The sequence below is a fragment of the Vombatus ursinus genome, unplaced genomic scaffold (genome assembly GCF_900497805.2).
Source record: "Vombatus ursinus unplaced genomic scaffold, bare-nosed wombat genome assembly UNPS02000580.1, whole genome shotgun sequence".
Taxonomy (NCBI): Eukaryota; Metazoa; Chordata; class Mammalia; order Diprotodontia; family Vombatidae; genus Vombatus; species Vombatus ursinus.
The window spans coordinates 27,118,591-27,136,762 of NW_020940358.1; the positions used below are offsets into that span (position 1 = coordinate 27,118,591).

The window sequence follows — 18,172 nt, forward strand, 5'->3', positions numbered from 1 at the left end:
CTTTGGAAGTATTGGTAACGGCTTCAATGTGTGTGGTAGGGGAGTGGAGCAGATGCCACCTTAGTACTCTTTCCTGGTTGCCCTTGCCTCCTTTTCCATGGTCCTTTGAGTATCTTCAATTAAGCTAAGCGGCCTTCCCTTCAACACTCCAAATAAAGGGGCCTGTTGCTTTCAGTACTGCATGGCCCTTTGGGGTCTTCAGTAATGCTTCTTTAAGCCAGCCAGTCAATAAACATTTAAGGGCCTACTAGGTGACAAGCATTGTGCTAAGTGCTGGAAATTCATAGAAGCAAAAGACAGTCCTTGCCCCCAGGGAGCTCACAGTCTAATGGGAAGACAACAAGCAAACATATATAGCAAACAAGCTATAGACACAGAGAGGAAATAATTAACAGAGAGAAAGTACTAGACCTAAGGGGGATTGGGTAAAGTTTCCAGTAGAAGGTGCGATTTTAGTTGAAGCTTGAAGGAAACTAGGGAAGCCGGGATGTAGAAAGGAGTCCCTGATGGGCCCTAATACCCCCAGAGGGGTCAAAAGAAATCTAGCAGGCTGGGTGCCCAGGCCCAGGCAATCTCCAAAGGTATGAGAGGTCTTGATTTCTCCCTAGAGGTTATGAGGAGTCCGAGGTCTACCCCAGGGAATATAAGGGTTCTCACTTAATCTCCAGGAGTTTCAAGGAACCATATAAGGGGGTTAGGGAGTGGCGGGAGAGGAGAATTGGCTGATGTTACCCAGAGTTAGGTCTTAGACCACAGATCCAGAGCTGGGAGGGGTTTTAGAGGTACAGCTCATCTCAATACTCAAACCACATCAAGTTGGTGCTACTTTGTTCTAATAGGAAGATTCTGCAAGAAACTTTCTGGCAGGACAGCAAGTGAGAGAGACAGTAAAGAGTTTTGAAAATTGAAATACCCTATAAGCCACAATTTTAATTATTATATTTCAGATGTTTAAACACCTTATTATAGAAGCCCAAAGGGAGAAACTAAGGCAGGGCACATCAGTTGAGTCTGGTTCCCTGCTACCAGTCAGTCCAAAGCTGAGAGCAAAGGTTCAGGATTTCCTGATTGTCCTTGAGAAGAGAGGGATTCTGGGGTGGGGAGAGGAAATGACCGGTCACAACTTGGCCTCTCCTCTCCTATTACATGAAGGTACTAAGGTGACCCTGAATCATTGTGGAACACAATGATTTCTTATCAGAGAAAGATGAAAATGTTCAGTGACTACATTGGCCCCAACTGCTAGAGACCTCAGATCTGTGTCCTTCCTTCCATGAAGCTGGAGTATCTCAGGAGGCAGTAGACGTATCTACCAGGCTGTATTGAGCCCAGGCTGAGCTGGGTCCTTGGCCCAGACGGCCGCTGATCAGTTTCCCAGGAGAGAACCTGTCAGACAAGGAGTATGATGAGACAGTAACAAAAGTGCACAGGGTGGTTTCAGGGACAGGAGGAGGGAGAAGGGAGCCCCAAGGAGGGTTTGGATGTAGGGGCCATACCTAGAAGGTGCTAGATCAAGCCTATCCCTAGAGATTATTGAGCCATGTTTCATCTATAGGGAACACATGGACCAGGGGACCTATGGGTTCCACAGGAACTTAGGTACCATAATAGTCCTGCCATTTGGGGCTCCAGAATCCAAAGTGGGCCCTAAGTGGGAAGCCTGGGAACTCAACTGTGCCTAGGGAGATTGGTTTTTTAATTGTGTCTCCTCACCTGAAACCAATCTTAACAACACTCCTATCCTGTTAAAAATCTGATTGAGCTGAATAGCCTATTTTAGGCTAAAGCAGACTGTGCCATCTGCATCTAGCCCCTGCAACCAGTCCTGCTGCTGCCACCCTTTCAACTTCATCTCCTGGTCTCCTAAATTCTCACCACCTAGCTAGGTTGGCTTGCCCAGAATGCCTCCTTGGTTCCTGGGTATCATCTCCCACCACTTACAACCATCAGAGTGAGGTCTGCCTCACTCCTCTGCTCTGGGCCCTGGACCAAGCCTTGAGTCTCATCATGGTTGGAGCAGGATGGGGAGGGGAAGTCAAAGCCATGTTATGTAAGGACAGGATAAATGAACTGAGGATATTTAGCTAGGAGAAGAGAAGGCTTGGGGAGGATTTTATCATTGTCTTCAAAAATTTGAAGAGTTAGGGACTAGGTTTAAGAAAGAACTTGGGCCTGCGAAAGGAAGGAAGTTAGAAGGAGGTGGGTTTCAGTTTCTCTCCCTAAAGGAAATTTCCACCCCCTCTTACCTTAAAGGAAAAACTTATTAACTATTTGGAGCTGTGGAACTATGGAAAAGGCCAGCTCATGTCAGAGTGAGCTGTGCAGTGATGGTTGTGTTCTAGAAAATGCTAGGTAACGGGACAGGTAAGGGATACTTCAGGGGAGATTCCTGCAAGGGGTGGGAAGTGGACCATAGGACCACCAAGGTCCCTTTCAGCTCTAACACTGTGATGCCAGGATTCTATGGCTCTGATTTTATGATTCTTGGGAATTGGGTCCAAAAAAAAGCTATGAGGGCATGAGAGAACCAGCAGGCAATGTGAGCTGGATAGCAGAAGTGAGTGGAATAGCATCTGAGGCCAGGAAGAAAAGAGGGCAGTATTGGGAGGAAGGCAGAATACAGACCATAAAATCCAAGAACTGCTTATCAGGGCTTTATTCACTTCATCACAGGTATAGGGGGGCAGTTTGTGGAGATTTTAAGCCTCTGGCCCTGACCCGTTGGTGGCACGTACCGTCTTCTCTGGAACTGCTGGTCTATCTCTGCCAGGGACTGGCCTTTGGTTTCAGGGACAAATAAATAAATGAAACCCAGGCCAAGCACAGCCATCAGCCCATAAAGCAAGAAGGTCCAGGACAAGCCGATTGCTCCTAAAGAGACAAAAGGGACAATATGTGCAATGGTTTGCAGTCACAGGTGACAAGTAAAGGCCAAGGATCTTTGTGTTAGGCAGTGATCTGGCTCTTGTAGGAGTTAACAGAGCAGGAGTTGGTCCTTATTCTGAGTTTTCAGAATTCACTAAGGCCAGTTCCCTTAAGGAGACAGTGTGATAAAGTGGAAAAAGTCTTTGTTCTACAGACAGAGAAGCTGGGTTTAAATCCTGTCCTTGACATTTACCACCTCTGTGACCTTGGGCAAATCACTTAAGTCCCCCTGGTCCTCAGGTTCCTCATCTGTAAAATGGGGGGACTAGATGATCTCTGAGGACCTTTGCTGCCCTAAATCTATGACCCCCTTTATCCCATCAGGATAGGAAACAAAGGCCTTGGAAGGGGAAGAGTAATATACATCTTCCTATCAATGAACAAGGGGGCAGCTAGGTGGTAGAGAGCATTGGATCTGGAGCCAAGAAAACCTGAGTTCAAATCCAGCCTCATATACTTACTAGCTTTGTGACCCTGGCCAAGTCACTTGCCCCTGTTTGCCTCAGTTTCCTCATGAGCTGGAGAAGGAAACCACTCCACGATCTTTGCCAAGAAAACCCCAAATGGGGTCACAAAGAGTCAAACATGACTGAAAAGGACTAAACAACAAAAATCAATCAACAAACATTTATTAAATAGCTAATATATGCCAGGTACTGGGCTAGGAAATAGGGATACAAACACAAAGAACGAAACAATCCCTATTCACAATGAGTTTGCATTTTACTGGGGGAGCCATACGTATGTAACATAAAGAAATATATGTATAAAAATACAAAGTAGTTTAATGAAAAGAGCCCTGGATAGGAAGCAGGGCACCTGGGTTCAAATCCCAGCTTTGTCACTTAGGATGAGCGCACTTAGAGCTGGAAGGGGCCTTGGAATCATCCAGTCCAACCCCTTCATTTTACAGGAGGCTCTGAGATATTATATAGCTTGTCCAGGGACAAAAGAGTTTGGATTTGGACTCTAAATCCAAAGCTCCTTTCCTTACACCATGCTGTTATATGATCTTGGAAAACTCACTTAAGTATTCTGAGCCTCAGTTTCTTCCTATGTAAAATGGTGATGGGGGTGTCAGAACTTAGATCTAGCCCAGGGGTATTAAAGAATAACATCTTTTGAGCTAGAATGGAACTGGTTCAGTTCCCTTATTTTACAATTGAGGAAACTGAAGCCCAGAGGAATGAAGTAATTGATCCAAAGTCATACAAATAGTAAGTAATAAAGACAGAATTTGAACACAGGTTCTCTGATTCAAAATCATGATAATCTCTAAGTCCAGCTCTATGATTCAGAGTGATCTGCCTAAGGCCACACAGTGAATCTTTTGCCATAGCTTAGTCAATAAGTATCTATTAAGTTCCTATTATGTGCAAGGTACTGTGTAACTAAGCACTGGGGATACAAAGAAAGGCAAAATCCAGTCCCTGCCCTCTAGAAGCTCATAGTCTAATGAGAGAGACAGATGCAAAAATCTATGTACAAAAAAGTCAAAAACAGGATAAATTGGGAATAATCAACAGAAGGAAAGCACTAGAATTAAGGAGAGTCTGGAAAGGTTTCCTGTAGAACAAGGCTTCTTAAACTTTTCCCACTCATTTCAGTTTTCATTGGCATTGTGCGGCCTGAGGGCATGCACGGTGCAAAGTGCACACACTTTGTGTTCAGAACCAAGGCTGCAATGAAGTTGCTTGATGCAACATGGGCAAGCCCTGCCAGAAACACCTTGGATTCACTACTCGTTTGATTTTGAATTAATTTTTGGTTGTTGCACATTCAGAAACCTTTTACTGTTGCCCAATTTTCACGACCCCATGTGTGGTTGCGACCCACAGTTTAAGAAGTGCTTGCTGGAAGGTAGGATTGCTAGCTGGGACTTGAAGAAAGCCAGAGAAGTCAGAATGTAGAGATGGGGAGGCAGAGGCTACAAAGCTAGAACTAGAGCTTAGGTCACCAGATTCCATTTAATAAATGTTTGTTGACTTGAACTAAATTGAAATAACACTACATAGAACTTTTTCAATTATGGTTTCACAAAGGAAGAAGGATTTTATTCCCTTATCCACAGTCCCCATTTCATACCATGTCAGCCAGTAACAAACACCCCCCTACCTGTACCCCTGACATCCAGGGTCCCCAGACAGTGACAAAGCCCATGCTTGCCACTCCCCTACAGGTAAATTGACTTAAGGACAATTACTCACCAATCAGATCCAGGAAGGAGAGGCTGATCAGCAAGTTGGCAGCCCAGTTAAAACTATTGCAGAAGGCAAATGCCCGTCCTCGGATTTCAGCTGGATAGATTTCACTGAGGACCAGCCAGGTGACTAGGAGACAGATGGGATGGGGGAGGATTCAGGTCAAGTCAACCTTAAAGGGCTAAACAGAATATGAGATCTGTGGCTGAGCACTAGGTGTAGGAATGGGGATTCACTGCCCTGGGTCAAGTGGTAAAGAAAATAGTCTTGGATTTGGGAAAGGGAAAAGGCAGCCCCACTCTCACCAGGGTTAGAACCAGAGTTCAGAGTTGGTGAGCTTTCACTCCCATATCCCACCCTAAGGGTCAACAGGGACCATGATCATTAAGACCAAGGAAAGAAAGGGAAGAGAAACCCATATAGTTAGATGGAACCTCTAGCTGAAGAGTAGAATGTTGTGGCAACTTTTACCTGCAGATGAAGTAAGTAGCTGCCTATCCAGTGTGATCTGGGGTGCACAGAACAGGTTGTCATGTCCCCAAATATCTCCCCCTGCCTACCACTCCTGGTTTATCAAATTCTACAATTCAGTATTTTGGGTCACAAAGCCTTTCTTTGGGTAGCTAGGTGTCACAGTGAATAGAACATTGAGACTGGAGTCAAGAAGAACTGAGTTCAAATCCAATCTCAAACACTTAACAGCTGTGTGACCTTGGGCAAGTCACTTAACCTGTTTGCCTCAATTTCTTCAATTGTAAAATGAGGATAATAATAGTACCAACCTCCCAGGTGGGTTGTGAGAATCAAATGACATATTCGTAAAACACTTAGCACATACCTTGGCATTAAGTAAGCATTATATAAATGCTCCTATTAGCTTACTGATGTGCAAAGAGCCTCTCTAGGACAGTGACTTGGGTGTCAAAGGACTTTGGTTCAAGTCTCAACTTCACCATTAATTCACTGTGTGATTTTAGTCAAGTCACTTTCCCTCTAAGATTGATTTTTCTTCTACCTATCAGATAAGGTTAGACTCAATGATGAAAGGCAGCTAGGTGGCTCAATGGATAGAGCACTGGGCCTGGAGTCAGGAAGACCTGAATTAAAATCCAGCCTCAGACATTTACTAGCTGTGTGACCCTGGGCAAGTCACTTAACCCTGTTTGCCTCAGTTTCCTCATCTGTCAAATAAGCTAGAAAAGGAAATGGCAAACCACTCTAGTATCTTTGCCAAGAAAACCCCAAACAGGTTCATGAAGAGTCATACACAACTGAAAAACAACAAAAGACTCTATGCCTAAAGCCCTTCCCAGCCCTGATAGTCTATGACCTATGCTTAGGTCAAATTTATGCACTGCTATCTATAAAACAGGGCTATACTATAGGGTCTGGGGAGGAATAGCCAAAACATGAAGGACTTTGTAACATATAGCATTTAGTAATAGAGTTAGAAAGGAAAGCATAGAACATAGAATGCTAAAGACGGAGAGTATTTAGAACATAGAGTATATAATATTAGAGTTGGAAGGGTCCTTAGAAACTGAACACAGAACATAGAATATTAGAGCTGGAAGGGCCTTAGAAGACAGAACATAGAATATTAAAGTTGGAAAGAATCTTAGAATATAGAACATGGGGACAGCTAGGTGGCGCAGTAGATAGAGTACTGGCCCTGGATTCAGGAGGACCTGAGTTCAAATTTGGCCTCAGACACATAACATTTACTAGCTGTGTGACCCTGGGCAAGTCACTTGACCTCATTGCCTAGACCAAAAAAAAAAAAAAAGAATATAGAACATGAATTTTAGAGCTGAAAAAAGACCTTAGAACATAGAGCACAGAATGTCAGAATTGGAAAGCATCTTAGAACTTAGTCATGAAGTCCCTTCCCTTCATCTTTCAGGCTCAGAAGGGCGACTTGCCCAAGATGGAGGCACATTCAGGCCTCCAGAGGCCAGTTCTCCAGACTCCCAGTGATCTGCTCTTTCTACTACCCCAAGTAACGCCTGCCTATTCTAATCAGGTGTCTCCTTACAGACTAGAAAATACAGATTTGCTCAAGGTCACATGGTAAAAAGCTGCCAGAGGTGCGATCAAAAGCCAGTCATTTCCTGATGCCACTTCTAGTGCCTCTGCCCAGCAGCACAGCCACCTCCTAGATGAAGCCAGTTTGCCATGCCCTAAAAACTAATGTGGTGCTAAGGTAGTGTGGTATGGTGGAAAATGTGTGAGAGTTGGAATCAGGGCTTGGGTTCAAATCCTACTTCTAGGAAGAGAACAGAAAGAAGTGTAGACAAAGGGACAGTTTTGAAAGCTAGAGGTTAAATTTGTTATATATTCAGAAAGCAGAGCAAGCTGTGCATGATAGAGACCTGTACTTTCACTTTCTGTATGTGGAAATGCCTATTGTTAAATTTTTTTTTTAAGTTAAGAATAAGAAAAAAAAATTTTTTAATCCCATTTCTACTACTTACTATCCATGTGACCTTGGGTCATTTAATCCTCTTGGCCTAAGCTCCTAGTTTATAAAATGAAGGGGTTGGTCTAGATGACCTTGAAGCTCTAAATGTACAATCCTTTTGGGGGGCTTTTGTAGCATCTCCTGTCACAGACATTTGGTGTTCTCATGCTGCCCCTAGATCCTCTTAGGAGGCTTCACAAAAGGGTGAAAAGAGCTCTATAGACAGAGTCAGGATTCATATGCCCAGGTCGGTCACAAGACACTTTAATTCTCTAAGTCTCAGTTTCTGTTTCTGTGAAATGGGTATACTAATATTTGTACCATCTCATGAAGTTGTGAAGCTAACCCATTGCAGGTAAAGTACTATATAAAGGTAAGGGGTAGTTGGTACTATTACCTGATTAATAACTCACATTTCTATATACTAATATTGACTAATAATAACTCACATTTCTATTGTGTTTATAAACACATTTTCCTCACATCCCTGTGAGTTTAGGGGAAGAAGATAATAATGATGATGACAACAGCTAACATTTTTATAGTGTTTTAAGTTTTTTATTTTTATTTATTATTTTCATTTAGGCAATTGGGGTTAAGTGATCGCCCAGGGTCACACAGCTAGTAAGTGTCAAGTGTTTGGTCTGAGGTCGGATTTGAACTCAGGTCCTCCTGACTTTAGGGCCAGTGTGCTATCCACTGCGCCACCTAGCTGCCCCTAGTGCTTTAAGTTCTGCAAAGTGGTTTACACACATGATCTCATTTGTAATTATGGAGGTAGTGTCAGTATCATTATGCCCATTTTACAGAGAAGGGAAGTGACTTGCCCATGGTGTCACAACACTAACAGGCATCAGAGCCAGGATTCAGACCTAGGTTTCCTGACTCCAAGTCACTTAACACATTCTCCACTCCACTTTCTCTCTAATTCTTCCAAAGAAAAGACTTAGTGACTGACTGGGTTTTCTCTTTCCCAAGGAGTGGTTTATTTATCCAGAGAAATGACTAGTGGAATTTCAGGATGGCTGATGCTGGGGAGAGATTTCCAGATGGGAGGAAATCCCAGGGGTGCCTCTGCACCATGACAGATGAGGGGTTATCTCCTCTGCCTATACAGAAAACTGGATTCAATCACCACTACTAGGATGGGTCCTGAGGATTCCTTGAGGCTAGGAGTAGCTAAGGGCAGGCCTGGTTGCGTGCACTTACTTGGTCCAAATCCAAAAGAAAAGGCGCTCACAAATGCCATCATGCAGAGTAAGGAGATCCAGTTTAAGACCCTGTGTTCGCTGGTCGAGGAGTCAGTAACCAGGTTATTGGTGCCATATGCCAGTATGTGGTGAGTTGGAGGAACAGCTCCCTGAACCCCAGGGGAATTAGCAACTGTCCCTCTGGGTTTGGGACCAGACGTGTCCATCTTTAGGGAAGTAAATCTTGTGATGGCATAACCTGAACTGCCTTGGTTCCTGCTGGCCCCTTGGAGAGGAGGTAGGCTGGGCTCTACCTGGAAGGCAGGAAGCCTGGAGGCAGAGGTTGTGTTGAGTGCCCCAGGAGGCATATGGCAGCCCTGTGTGGGGTCCATTGACACAGTAAAGCCAACTAGCCCAATGCCGCTGACCGAGATGGCCATGACAGCACAGCCAGCCATCAGCAGCACCCTCCTCCCAGCACGGTCCACCAGTCCCATCGCCACCAATGTAGCAACCACTTTCACCCCTCCAAGGCCCACTGAAGCCAGGGTGGCTGAAGAGCCCCCTCGAAAACCCACCGAGCGGAATATGGTAGACGCATAGCAGAGCACATTGGGTTGGCCGGTGAGCTGCTGGAAGAGCACGAGGCCCAGGCCCACGGCGGTCCGGCCCCGCATGTTAGCCTTGGCCCTAAATAGGCTGAAGAAAGAATACTGCTTCTTGCTGTTGGGGCCGGCTGTGGTTTCTGCTGCTTCCTCGAGGCCTTGGAGGGGAATGAGGCCCTTATGGGTCTCCAGTTCAGACTTGTATTGTGGAACCAGGCTTGGTGGGAGGAACACGAGGCTGAGGGACTGCATGAGGGCCGGGGCAGCTGCCCAGCCAAACATGTGGCGCCAGCCTTGCACTGTGTCAGCCAGCACGTAGTTGAGCGCATAGGAGACCAGGATACCCACAGTGATGCCCACTTCATACAGGGACACCAGCACACCCCGATGCCGAGGTCCCACCAGTTCTGAGACGTAGATGCAGCAGGCCATGGAGGACAGAGAGATGGCAAAGCCCACTGTGCCTCGGCCCATGGCCAGCCACGCCAGCGAGCCTGCCAGGCTCAGGCTCAGGCTGCTGGCAAGCAGCATAGCATTGCTAAATAAGATGGCTTTCTTCCTCCCATACCGGTCGATGAGGAACCCTCCAACTAAGGAGGCTAGGAGAGCTCCAAGCAGCAGGGTCCCCACCAGAACCTCCTGCTCAAAGCAGCTGAGCCCAAAGTCTAACTGCAACTGTAGCAATGCCCCAGAGATGATGGCCAACTCATAGCCAAAAGTCAGTCCTCCCAGCAAGGAGACAGAGGCACACAGCAGAAGGACAGGAGAATGCAGTCCTGAAAGGCAAAGAGGAAAATTACAGGTTCCTAGAGCTGCCTCTGCCTCTCATGGCCTGGGCAAGGGAAGCAGTATTTCTTAGTGAGTCCTCTGACAGTATGGAACGGGGCCTTCTGCGTACTAGAATTTCTTGGTTAACTGAATTAAATAATGCAACTGCTTCTGTTTGAAGTTTGTTGAGAATCTTGCTCAAAGGTGCCTTTTCCTGCCTCAGTAAATAGAGTATGCTTAACATAACTGAAGCTGTTTTTCATGTGAAGGGATCTCCTGGAGCCCCCGGGTGATTACTCGCTTAATCAGTGTTCATTGTCCAAAGCTATAGAAACAAAATATGAATACTATAGCTAAAATCATTGAGTCCAACCCACGATTTTCACAGTTAAGAAAACTAAGGCACAGAAAGGAGAAAAGACTTTCTTAAGGTCACACAGTGAGTAAATGGAAAAGTTGGAACCATGGGCTGCGTTCAGACCATTCCTGGTGACCTAGGTGGCATAGTGCTAGAATTGGAATAAAAAAATGGGGATCCTAATTTGTTCTCCTAGTTAGACAGCTAGAAAGTGCAGCGACTACAGCCCAGGGCCTGGAGTCAGGAAGACTTGAGTTCAAATTTGGCCTGGGCAGGTCACAACCTCCATTTGCTTCATTTTCCCCATCTGTAAAATGGGAATAATAATAGCACCTACCTCATGGGCTTATTGGATTAAATCCAAATTAAATGAAATAACGTACATAAAATGTTTTGCAGACCTTAGAAAGTTATATAAATGCTAGGTATTAACATTGCTGTTATTTTAATAAATCATTGGTGGTTTTTTAAATAAATGCTTATATTTTCTTGTCATTTTCTTATTTTTCATAGTGTCACCTCCTTTCTAATCCCAGGAATCCAAAGGTTCTGATTAATCAAGGTTTTACTGTATGATTTAATTCACTGATCCTTCTTCCTCATTTCCCTTCCCACATCTAGTCAGTTGAGAAGACTTGTTAATTCTAACATGATTCTCCACATGTACACACACACACACACACACACACACACACACACACTCACACACTCTGTCACCATCCTAGCTCAGGCCTTCATCACCTCTTATTATAGCAACAGCCTCCTAAAAGGTTTCTCTGCATCCAATCTTTACCTCCCCCAAACTAACAAGTCAACAAAATGATCTAAAGACATAGGCATAACTATGGAACTTCCCTGCTCACAAACCTTTAATGACTCCTCTGCCTGCTTCACTCTGTTTCTCTCTCTCTCTCTCTTCTACATTTTCTTTTCTTTTCTTTTTTTTTTTTTGAGGCAATCAGGGTTAAGTGACTTGCCCAGTGTCACACAGCTAGTAAGTGTCTAAGGCTAGATTTAAACTCAGGTCTTCTTGACTCCAGGGCTGATGCTCTATGCACTGGGCCACGTAGCTGCCGCAACATGTTCTAGTCTTATTTCATACTACTGCTTTTTCTGACATCTCCATTCTAGTCAAACTGAACTGCTAGCTGCTTCCCAAACTCATTCCGCCAGCTTTCACTTCAGTGCATTCACACAAGCAATTTTCTCTGCCTGAAATACACTCCTTCCTCATCCCTGCCTCTCAAAATTATGATCTGCCTTCAAGATTGTGCTCAAGCACTTTTTTTTTTAGGCAATTGAGGTTAAGTGACTTGCCCAGGGACACACAGCTAGTGTCAAGTGTTTGGTCTGAGGCCGAATTTGAACTCAGGTCCTCCTGACTTCAGGGCCAGTGCTCTATCCACTGTGCCACCTAGTTGCCCCTCAAGCACCATTTCCATGACAGCCAGTCAATTTCCCCTCTATTAATATTTATTTTTTTATGTATTGCAACCTTCACCACCCCACCCCCAATGTAAGCTCCTTGAGGGCAAGGGCTATGTTATTTTTGTCTTTGTGTGCTTAGCATCCAGCCCAGTACCCTTGTACCTAGTAGGCATTTGATAAATAATTGTTGAATTGAACTGAATTCTAGCTCTAACATTCTAGATCCAAATGTAGCTCTGGCATTCTATGTTCTAAGGTCTCCGTAGTTCAGATACAGTAAGCCCATGGTCTAATTCTCCTTTAGTTCTAATAGTTTGTATTTTAAACTCCTAGCTTCAGCATTCCATGCTATCAGGTTGCTTAATTCTGGCATTCTATAGCCTAAGATCCCTTCTGGCTCCCTCCAGTTCTGGCATTCTTTAGGCTAAAGTCCTTTCTGGCCCTCCAATGCCATGTTCTAAGATTTTTCCAGCTCTGGCATTGAATGCTATATGCTTCTGGCTCTCACATTCTATGTTTTCAAGTCCCTTTCCACTTTGACATTTTCTTATTCTTTTTCCAGGTCACGAATGGCCACAGTGAAAGAACAAAGTATGCAACCTCCTGGCTCCTCACAGAGCCAAAGGGAAAGGAATGTCAACATAATGTTGACTGTCAATAAAGTCCAACCAGAAAACCCTACAGGGAGGCCTTATGATCTCAACCAGACCTTTCTTGCTCACTGCTGGTGGCCCAAAAGGTCTATGCCCAAACTGTGCACAAACGAGTTTTGAAAGTTTTGAAAAACACAAGTTTTAAAAAACTAGAAAAATGTTAACCAAATAAGGTGGACCTTAGAATGTATCCTTGCCTAACTGAGGCAGGATCCAGAGAAAATGTTCATGCAATATGCTAATATGCTCATGGATATGCTAATATGCTAATGCAATAATACAGTTGTGATAGACATCTTTGGAAGAAGAACCCAGCTAGAGGCAAAAAGGGCGGGGGGGGGGGGGGGGGGGAACAGATGTTATGTTTAAGTGCAGAGGTGGAAAGAAAAGAAAATTGGAGAAACTGGAAATATTCTCCAGACTGGAGGACCTGGTGGGAGGGGGTGAGGGAGGAGCAGGAGGAGGAGAAGCACATTAGATACCCAGAGCCAGGATAGTTAGAAACTGGGGCAAGGGCATTGGTCTTACAGTCAGAAGACCTGATTCTACAATATAATTAAAGGGCCCAGAAAAGAGGGATTAGTTTAGACAAGATTTCTTAGAATGGCAGATGAGGAGTGAGACATCAGAGAGTTCTAGAACTCTCAAGGGTGGGGAACCTGCAGACTGAACCAGAGTTCTGCCTGAGTGATGTGGTAAGGCCTGCAGCAACCAGACAGAAAGAACGTTGTTTCCTTTGGGTCAGATGGTGCTGAGGGAGAGAGCTGTTAATTAAAACTGAGAGTAAGGTAGGAATCAGAAGGTGAGAGAAATGACCATAAAACAGGCATACCTACTTGTTATAACTACTCAAATAGATTCAATTGAACAGCTGTCAATCACCTGTTTGAATAATGATGTGTACTCCGAGTTTTTCTTTCAATGCACAGAGGTAGTTTTAAACTCACTAGGCATGCATTATGTGCAGAGACCATTCTAATAATAATAGCTAGCATTTATATAGTACTTTAAGTACTTTGTAAATATAGCATGCAAAGTGCTTTCCAAATATGATCTCATCTGATCCTCACAACAACTCTGTGGGATAGATGCAAATGCCCAAATTTTATATATGAGAAAACTGAGCCTGAGAGAGGAGAGTTAAGTTGCTCAGGGTCACATAACTAGTTAGTACCTGAGGCAGGATTCACACTCAGGTCTCCCTGACACCAGTCCAGGGCTCTAGCCACCTGACACATAACTACTCTACTTCAGAGAAGGGAAGCAGGACTAAAGGAGCAAAGACTGACATTGGAAAAGCTTCTCACCTGTTGAGTAGCAGCAATGGGAAGTTACTAGCTGTGAATACAGCATGGGCAGCCTTCTCTGTGGACAGTTCAGGGCCAGAGTGACCACGCTGGCCACTCCAAAACCCATTCTCTGACTCCAAATCCAGGCTTCCACTACTTATTACCCCTCTAACCTCAGGCAAGTAAATTCACTTCTCTAAATCTTAATTTACTCTTTAGAATAAGAGAAGCTAGATGTAGCACCCAAGCTTTTAATCTTGTCTCATGGGGAGACTGAGGCCTGTAGATCTTCTGAGCTAGAGAATTCTGAGCTGCAGTTCAGCTACAATAGAACTAAAACTGATTTAGTATCTACATTGTCTGGCATAGATACAGTGAGCCCTCAAGAATGGGAGGACGAGCCATCAGGCTACCTGCGAAGGGTCCACCTAATCCAGGTCAGGACGGAGCAGGTCAAAGCTCCATTGTCATCTGCAGTGGACCCAGAAGTGGCATCTCTGCTTCCAGTCTGGTCAGGAGATCCAGGCTCTTTAAAAAAATGATCCCTAGGTGGCACAGTGGATACAATACCAGCCCTGAAGTCAGGAGCACCTGAGTTCAAATCTGGTCTCAGACGAAACACTTGATACTTACTACCTGTGTGACCCTGGGCAAGTCACTTAACCCCAATCACCTTAAAAAAATGATCCTAAAGTGGTATAAGGAAAAGAACCCTGGACTTGGAGACAAGAAACATAGGTTCAAACCCTGGCTCTAAATTCTATTACTGGTTGAACTTTGAAGTCATAAACCACTTCTTTGAGGCTGGTTTCCTCATTAAAATGGAGAGGAGAGGGTGTGGAGTAGTGGACAGTAAACAGACAAGAGGATTTGGAATCCAGAATACTTAGTTCAAGGCAGAATTCAGGAAATTCCCTAAAATATAAGTTATGGTTTATGGATCTGCATAGGTGGATGGAACATACCGTCATAGTGGGGAGGGAGAAAGGGAGGGAGGGGATTGGGAAGAAGGAGAGAGAGAGAGAGAGAGAGAGAGAGAGAGAGAGAGAGAGAGAGAGGATAAGGTAGACTCCAGTAGTTTGGGTAGAACTCCTGTTAAGGAGGTTTTGGGACAACATGGACAATAGTACAAGCCTTGTGAAGGATAGTCAGGCATAGACAGATGGTTGGAGGGAATATCCAAGTTCATGAAATCACGGATTAAGTGGAGTATTTGGAGTAATTGAATACTTGAACAATCTCACAGGTTGTTTTGAGAAGAGTGCTTTTGTAAACCTTAATGCGCTATGAAAATGTGCATTAGCAGTGGTAGTTGTAATATAGGAACAGGGACAAAATCAGGCACTTGGGTAAACTCGGGTTATCTCCCAGGATGGGAGTTGGGGCGTAGGAGGAAGTGAGTGGATGGGAAGTGGGGAGAGGAAAATAGGGAGAAAGGAAAGAGGGTGGAGCCCGAAGAGGCGGCCAGAGGGGCCCAGGGGAGGAGGGCCCAGGAGCCCACAGAGTTTGGGAGGAGCGGTGGGAATTGGGGGCACGGCCTCATGGGAATCCCCCCGAGTTTGGTGAAGCCCTGGGAGGGAGCTGAGCCAAGGGTCGGGGCTGCCCTCGCTCCGGGGCTGCCTCTTACTTACCCATGGCTAGCCTGGTTCGGCCGTGCCGGGATACCCGACTTGGTCGGGGGCGGCAGGGAGAGCGGAGCGCATCCCTCGGTGCGGCCCCGCCGCCGCTCCGCAAACTTTCTGGGGATCTCCTCCCCGCCTGATCCCCGGCTGCGCCCGCGCCACGTCGGCCAGCCCCCGCCCCAGCCCCGGCCCCCGAGGAGCTGGGAGAGGAGGGGCGGAGGGAGGGGGCAATACACCGGGGCCCGCCCCTGCCCAACCAGCCCCAATCCCTGGGCCTCACGCTGGACAGAGGCTGAGCTCTCGGCTCCGCATCTCTGGCCAGAGAGGACCTGTGCTGCAGGGAATGAATGCCAAGTGCCCAGGATCTGCAGTCGGAAGCCCTGGGTCCATATCCCCATTCTGCTGTCGCTTGTCATTATGACATCGGTCGAGTCTCTTCTCTTCTCTGAGACTCAGTTTCCCTGTCTGTAAATGGAAGGCGTTGGAATAGATGTGATCCCTAAGGAACCTTCTATCTCTGAATCCAGTGACCCATTTCCTCTTGCCCCGTAGCACTAGCGGTACGGACTCGAGGGGCAGAACGCCTGAGGGCACAGGCTTGGGCTCAGGATGGCACGCAGCAGGTACCGCAGCTGCAACCAGCAGGATTAGCTAATCTGGATCCTGACCAACCTACCAGGTTCTGGCTCCCCAGGGCTCTGGAATGTGAGACAGGCACTTCCCGCCCTTGGAGAAGACAAACAGGATAAGAAAACATTTAACACAAAAATCCAAACAAGCTTGAGTCCTTGTGCCCAAGGCCCAACTGCTTCTCTGAGCACAAACTTGTTTAGCCAAGGTGTGGGCCTGGATGAAAAAGAAACCGGTTCCTGCCTTTCCCAGCTCCTAGTGGACTTATTATCAGAGAACTTGGAAGGCACTTAAGAAGTCCACTTGTCCATCGCCCCCATGGGGTAAAACTTCCTTGCCAGGAGATAATTCTTGAGGCTCACATGGTTTTCCTAGAATCACTAAATTTATTTTGGCTTTTAAGTTACTCAGCAGAGCCGTCATGCAATGAAGGAGGAGTCCTGGGTCTGGCTCTGGCCCTAACAACTAACTAGATGTGTGGCTTTAGGATTATTTCCTCTTTCTGGTCCCAATTTGTTCCTCTGTAAAAATGAAGGGTTTCCTAGAACTTCAAGCTCTAGAGCTGGAAGGAATCTAGCAGAGTCAAAGATTCTTAACCACTTATTAAGCATTTATTATTAAGTTAGGTAGTTAGAGGCTAAGGACAAAAAGCCAAAATAATCAGTTTCTCACATCCTAGCTGGATTGTGAAAGAGAATACTCCCCCAAAGCCGTATGGCAGCCAAGGTCATAGAGCTGGTAAGTGACAGAATAGGGTTTGAACCCATGTATCCTATCTACAAAGCCACTGTTCTTTCCTCTGCACTGGGTTGGACAAGGACGCTAGGTTATCACTGACTGACTTTCTTTCCAACTCTGACCTTCTATAGAAACAGTATGGTACAGAGAAAAAAATCCTGGATTTGGAGTTAAGAGGAGCCAGGCTCAAATTACAGCTTCTACCACATGCTACTTGTATGACTTTGGGCATACTTTACCTCTCTGGGCCTCAGTTTCCTTATCTGCAAAATGAAGGAATGGCTTTGAAAGATCCTTCTCGCTCAAAATCTGATTGCATAAAGTAGTAACTAGGAGGCTATTGTAAATGATGGAGCTACTACCGCTCAACTTCCTCTAGCCCCCTGCTTGTCATTCTGGGAATGTTATCGCTATTGCGACTCTCCAAGTCACCTAAGGGTGCAGCTTCCTAAAGGAGAGAAAGGGAGAATAAGAAGGAAGGAAACATGCACTTATTAAGTGCCTGCTATGTGCCAGGCACATAGTGAGTGCCAAATGCTTTACAAATATGATCTTATTTTATCCTCACTACAACCCTAGGAAATAGATGCTATAATGATCCCCATTTTATAGCTGAGGAAGTTGAGGCAGTTTAAGTGACTTGCCCAGGGTCACAAAGCTAGTAAGTGTCCCAAGTAGGATTTGAACTCAAGTCTTCATGATTCCAGGCCCAATGCTCTATTAACTTTGCCACCTAGCACCATCTAGAGAAGTAAAAATTAGTTTAGCCAGGAAAGTAAAAATAGCAGACTCTCTGTACTCTGGAGAGACCACACAGTATAATGGAGAGAGAATGGAGCTGTGAGTCAAGAAACCTAGGTTATAGTCTCTGCCACTGACTCAATGTATGACTTTAGCTAAACAGGTCATTTTCCCTCTCTGGGCATCAGTTTTCTGTCAAATGAGATATTTCATTTAGGTTACTTTGAAGGTCCTTTCCAGCTCTGGCATTTTAATAGTTCTATAGTCCAAGATCCTTTTAGCTCTAATGTTTTATATTCTAGAGTCACTTTCAGCTCTAATATTCACTCACTCATAGAATACCCAGCTCTGTTAGGCACAGACATTTTACATTCTAAGATCCCTTCTCACTCTGGTACTAAGTTAATCCATGATTAGTGTGAATCACACACAATTCACTTATTTTGACTATTTGAAACATCTCTGTTTTCTTTGATGTGGGGGCTCCCTCTGTCAACGCAGATCACAACTCCTGCTTGTTGTTTGTCCTTCATTCTCGGAAGAGGACCACGACAGGAGGGAGG

General features: G+C 45.3%; 1 protein-coding gene across 1 annotated transcript; it reads right to left on the reverse strand.

Moving 5' to 3' along the window:
* Positions 1–910: 910 nt before the first annotated feature.
* Positions 911–15,642, reverse strand: SLC2A10 (solute carrier family 2 member 10). The gene is made up of 5 exons (XM_027848758.1): positions 15,510–15,642; positions 8,797–10,158; positions 5,133–5,255; positions 2,736–2,871; positions 911–1,386 (listed from the first exon to the last, which is right to left on the reverse strand). Exons 1-5 carry the CDS (start codon positions 15,511–15,513, stop codon positions 1,290–1,292), a joined length of 1,722 nt encoding a protein of 573 aa, XP_027704559.1. The 5' UTR covers positions 15,514–15,642; the 3' UTR covers positions 911–1,289.
* Positions 15,643–18,172: the final 2,530 nt, after the last annotated feature.

Coding starts and splice junctions, on each gene's coding strand:
- SLC2A10 (XM_027848758.1), bottom strand. Junction 2,872..5,132: donor CTCCTTCCTGGATCTGATTG/GTGAGTAATTGT, acceptor TTGTCTCTTTAG/GAGCAATCGGCTTGTCCTGG. Junction 1,387..2,735: donor CAGCAGTTCCAGAGAAGACG/GTACGTGCCACC, acceptor CTTGTCTGACAG/GTTCTCTCCTGGGAAACTGA.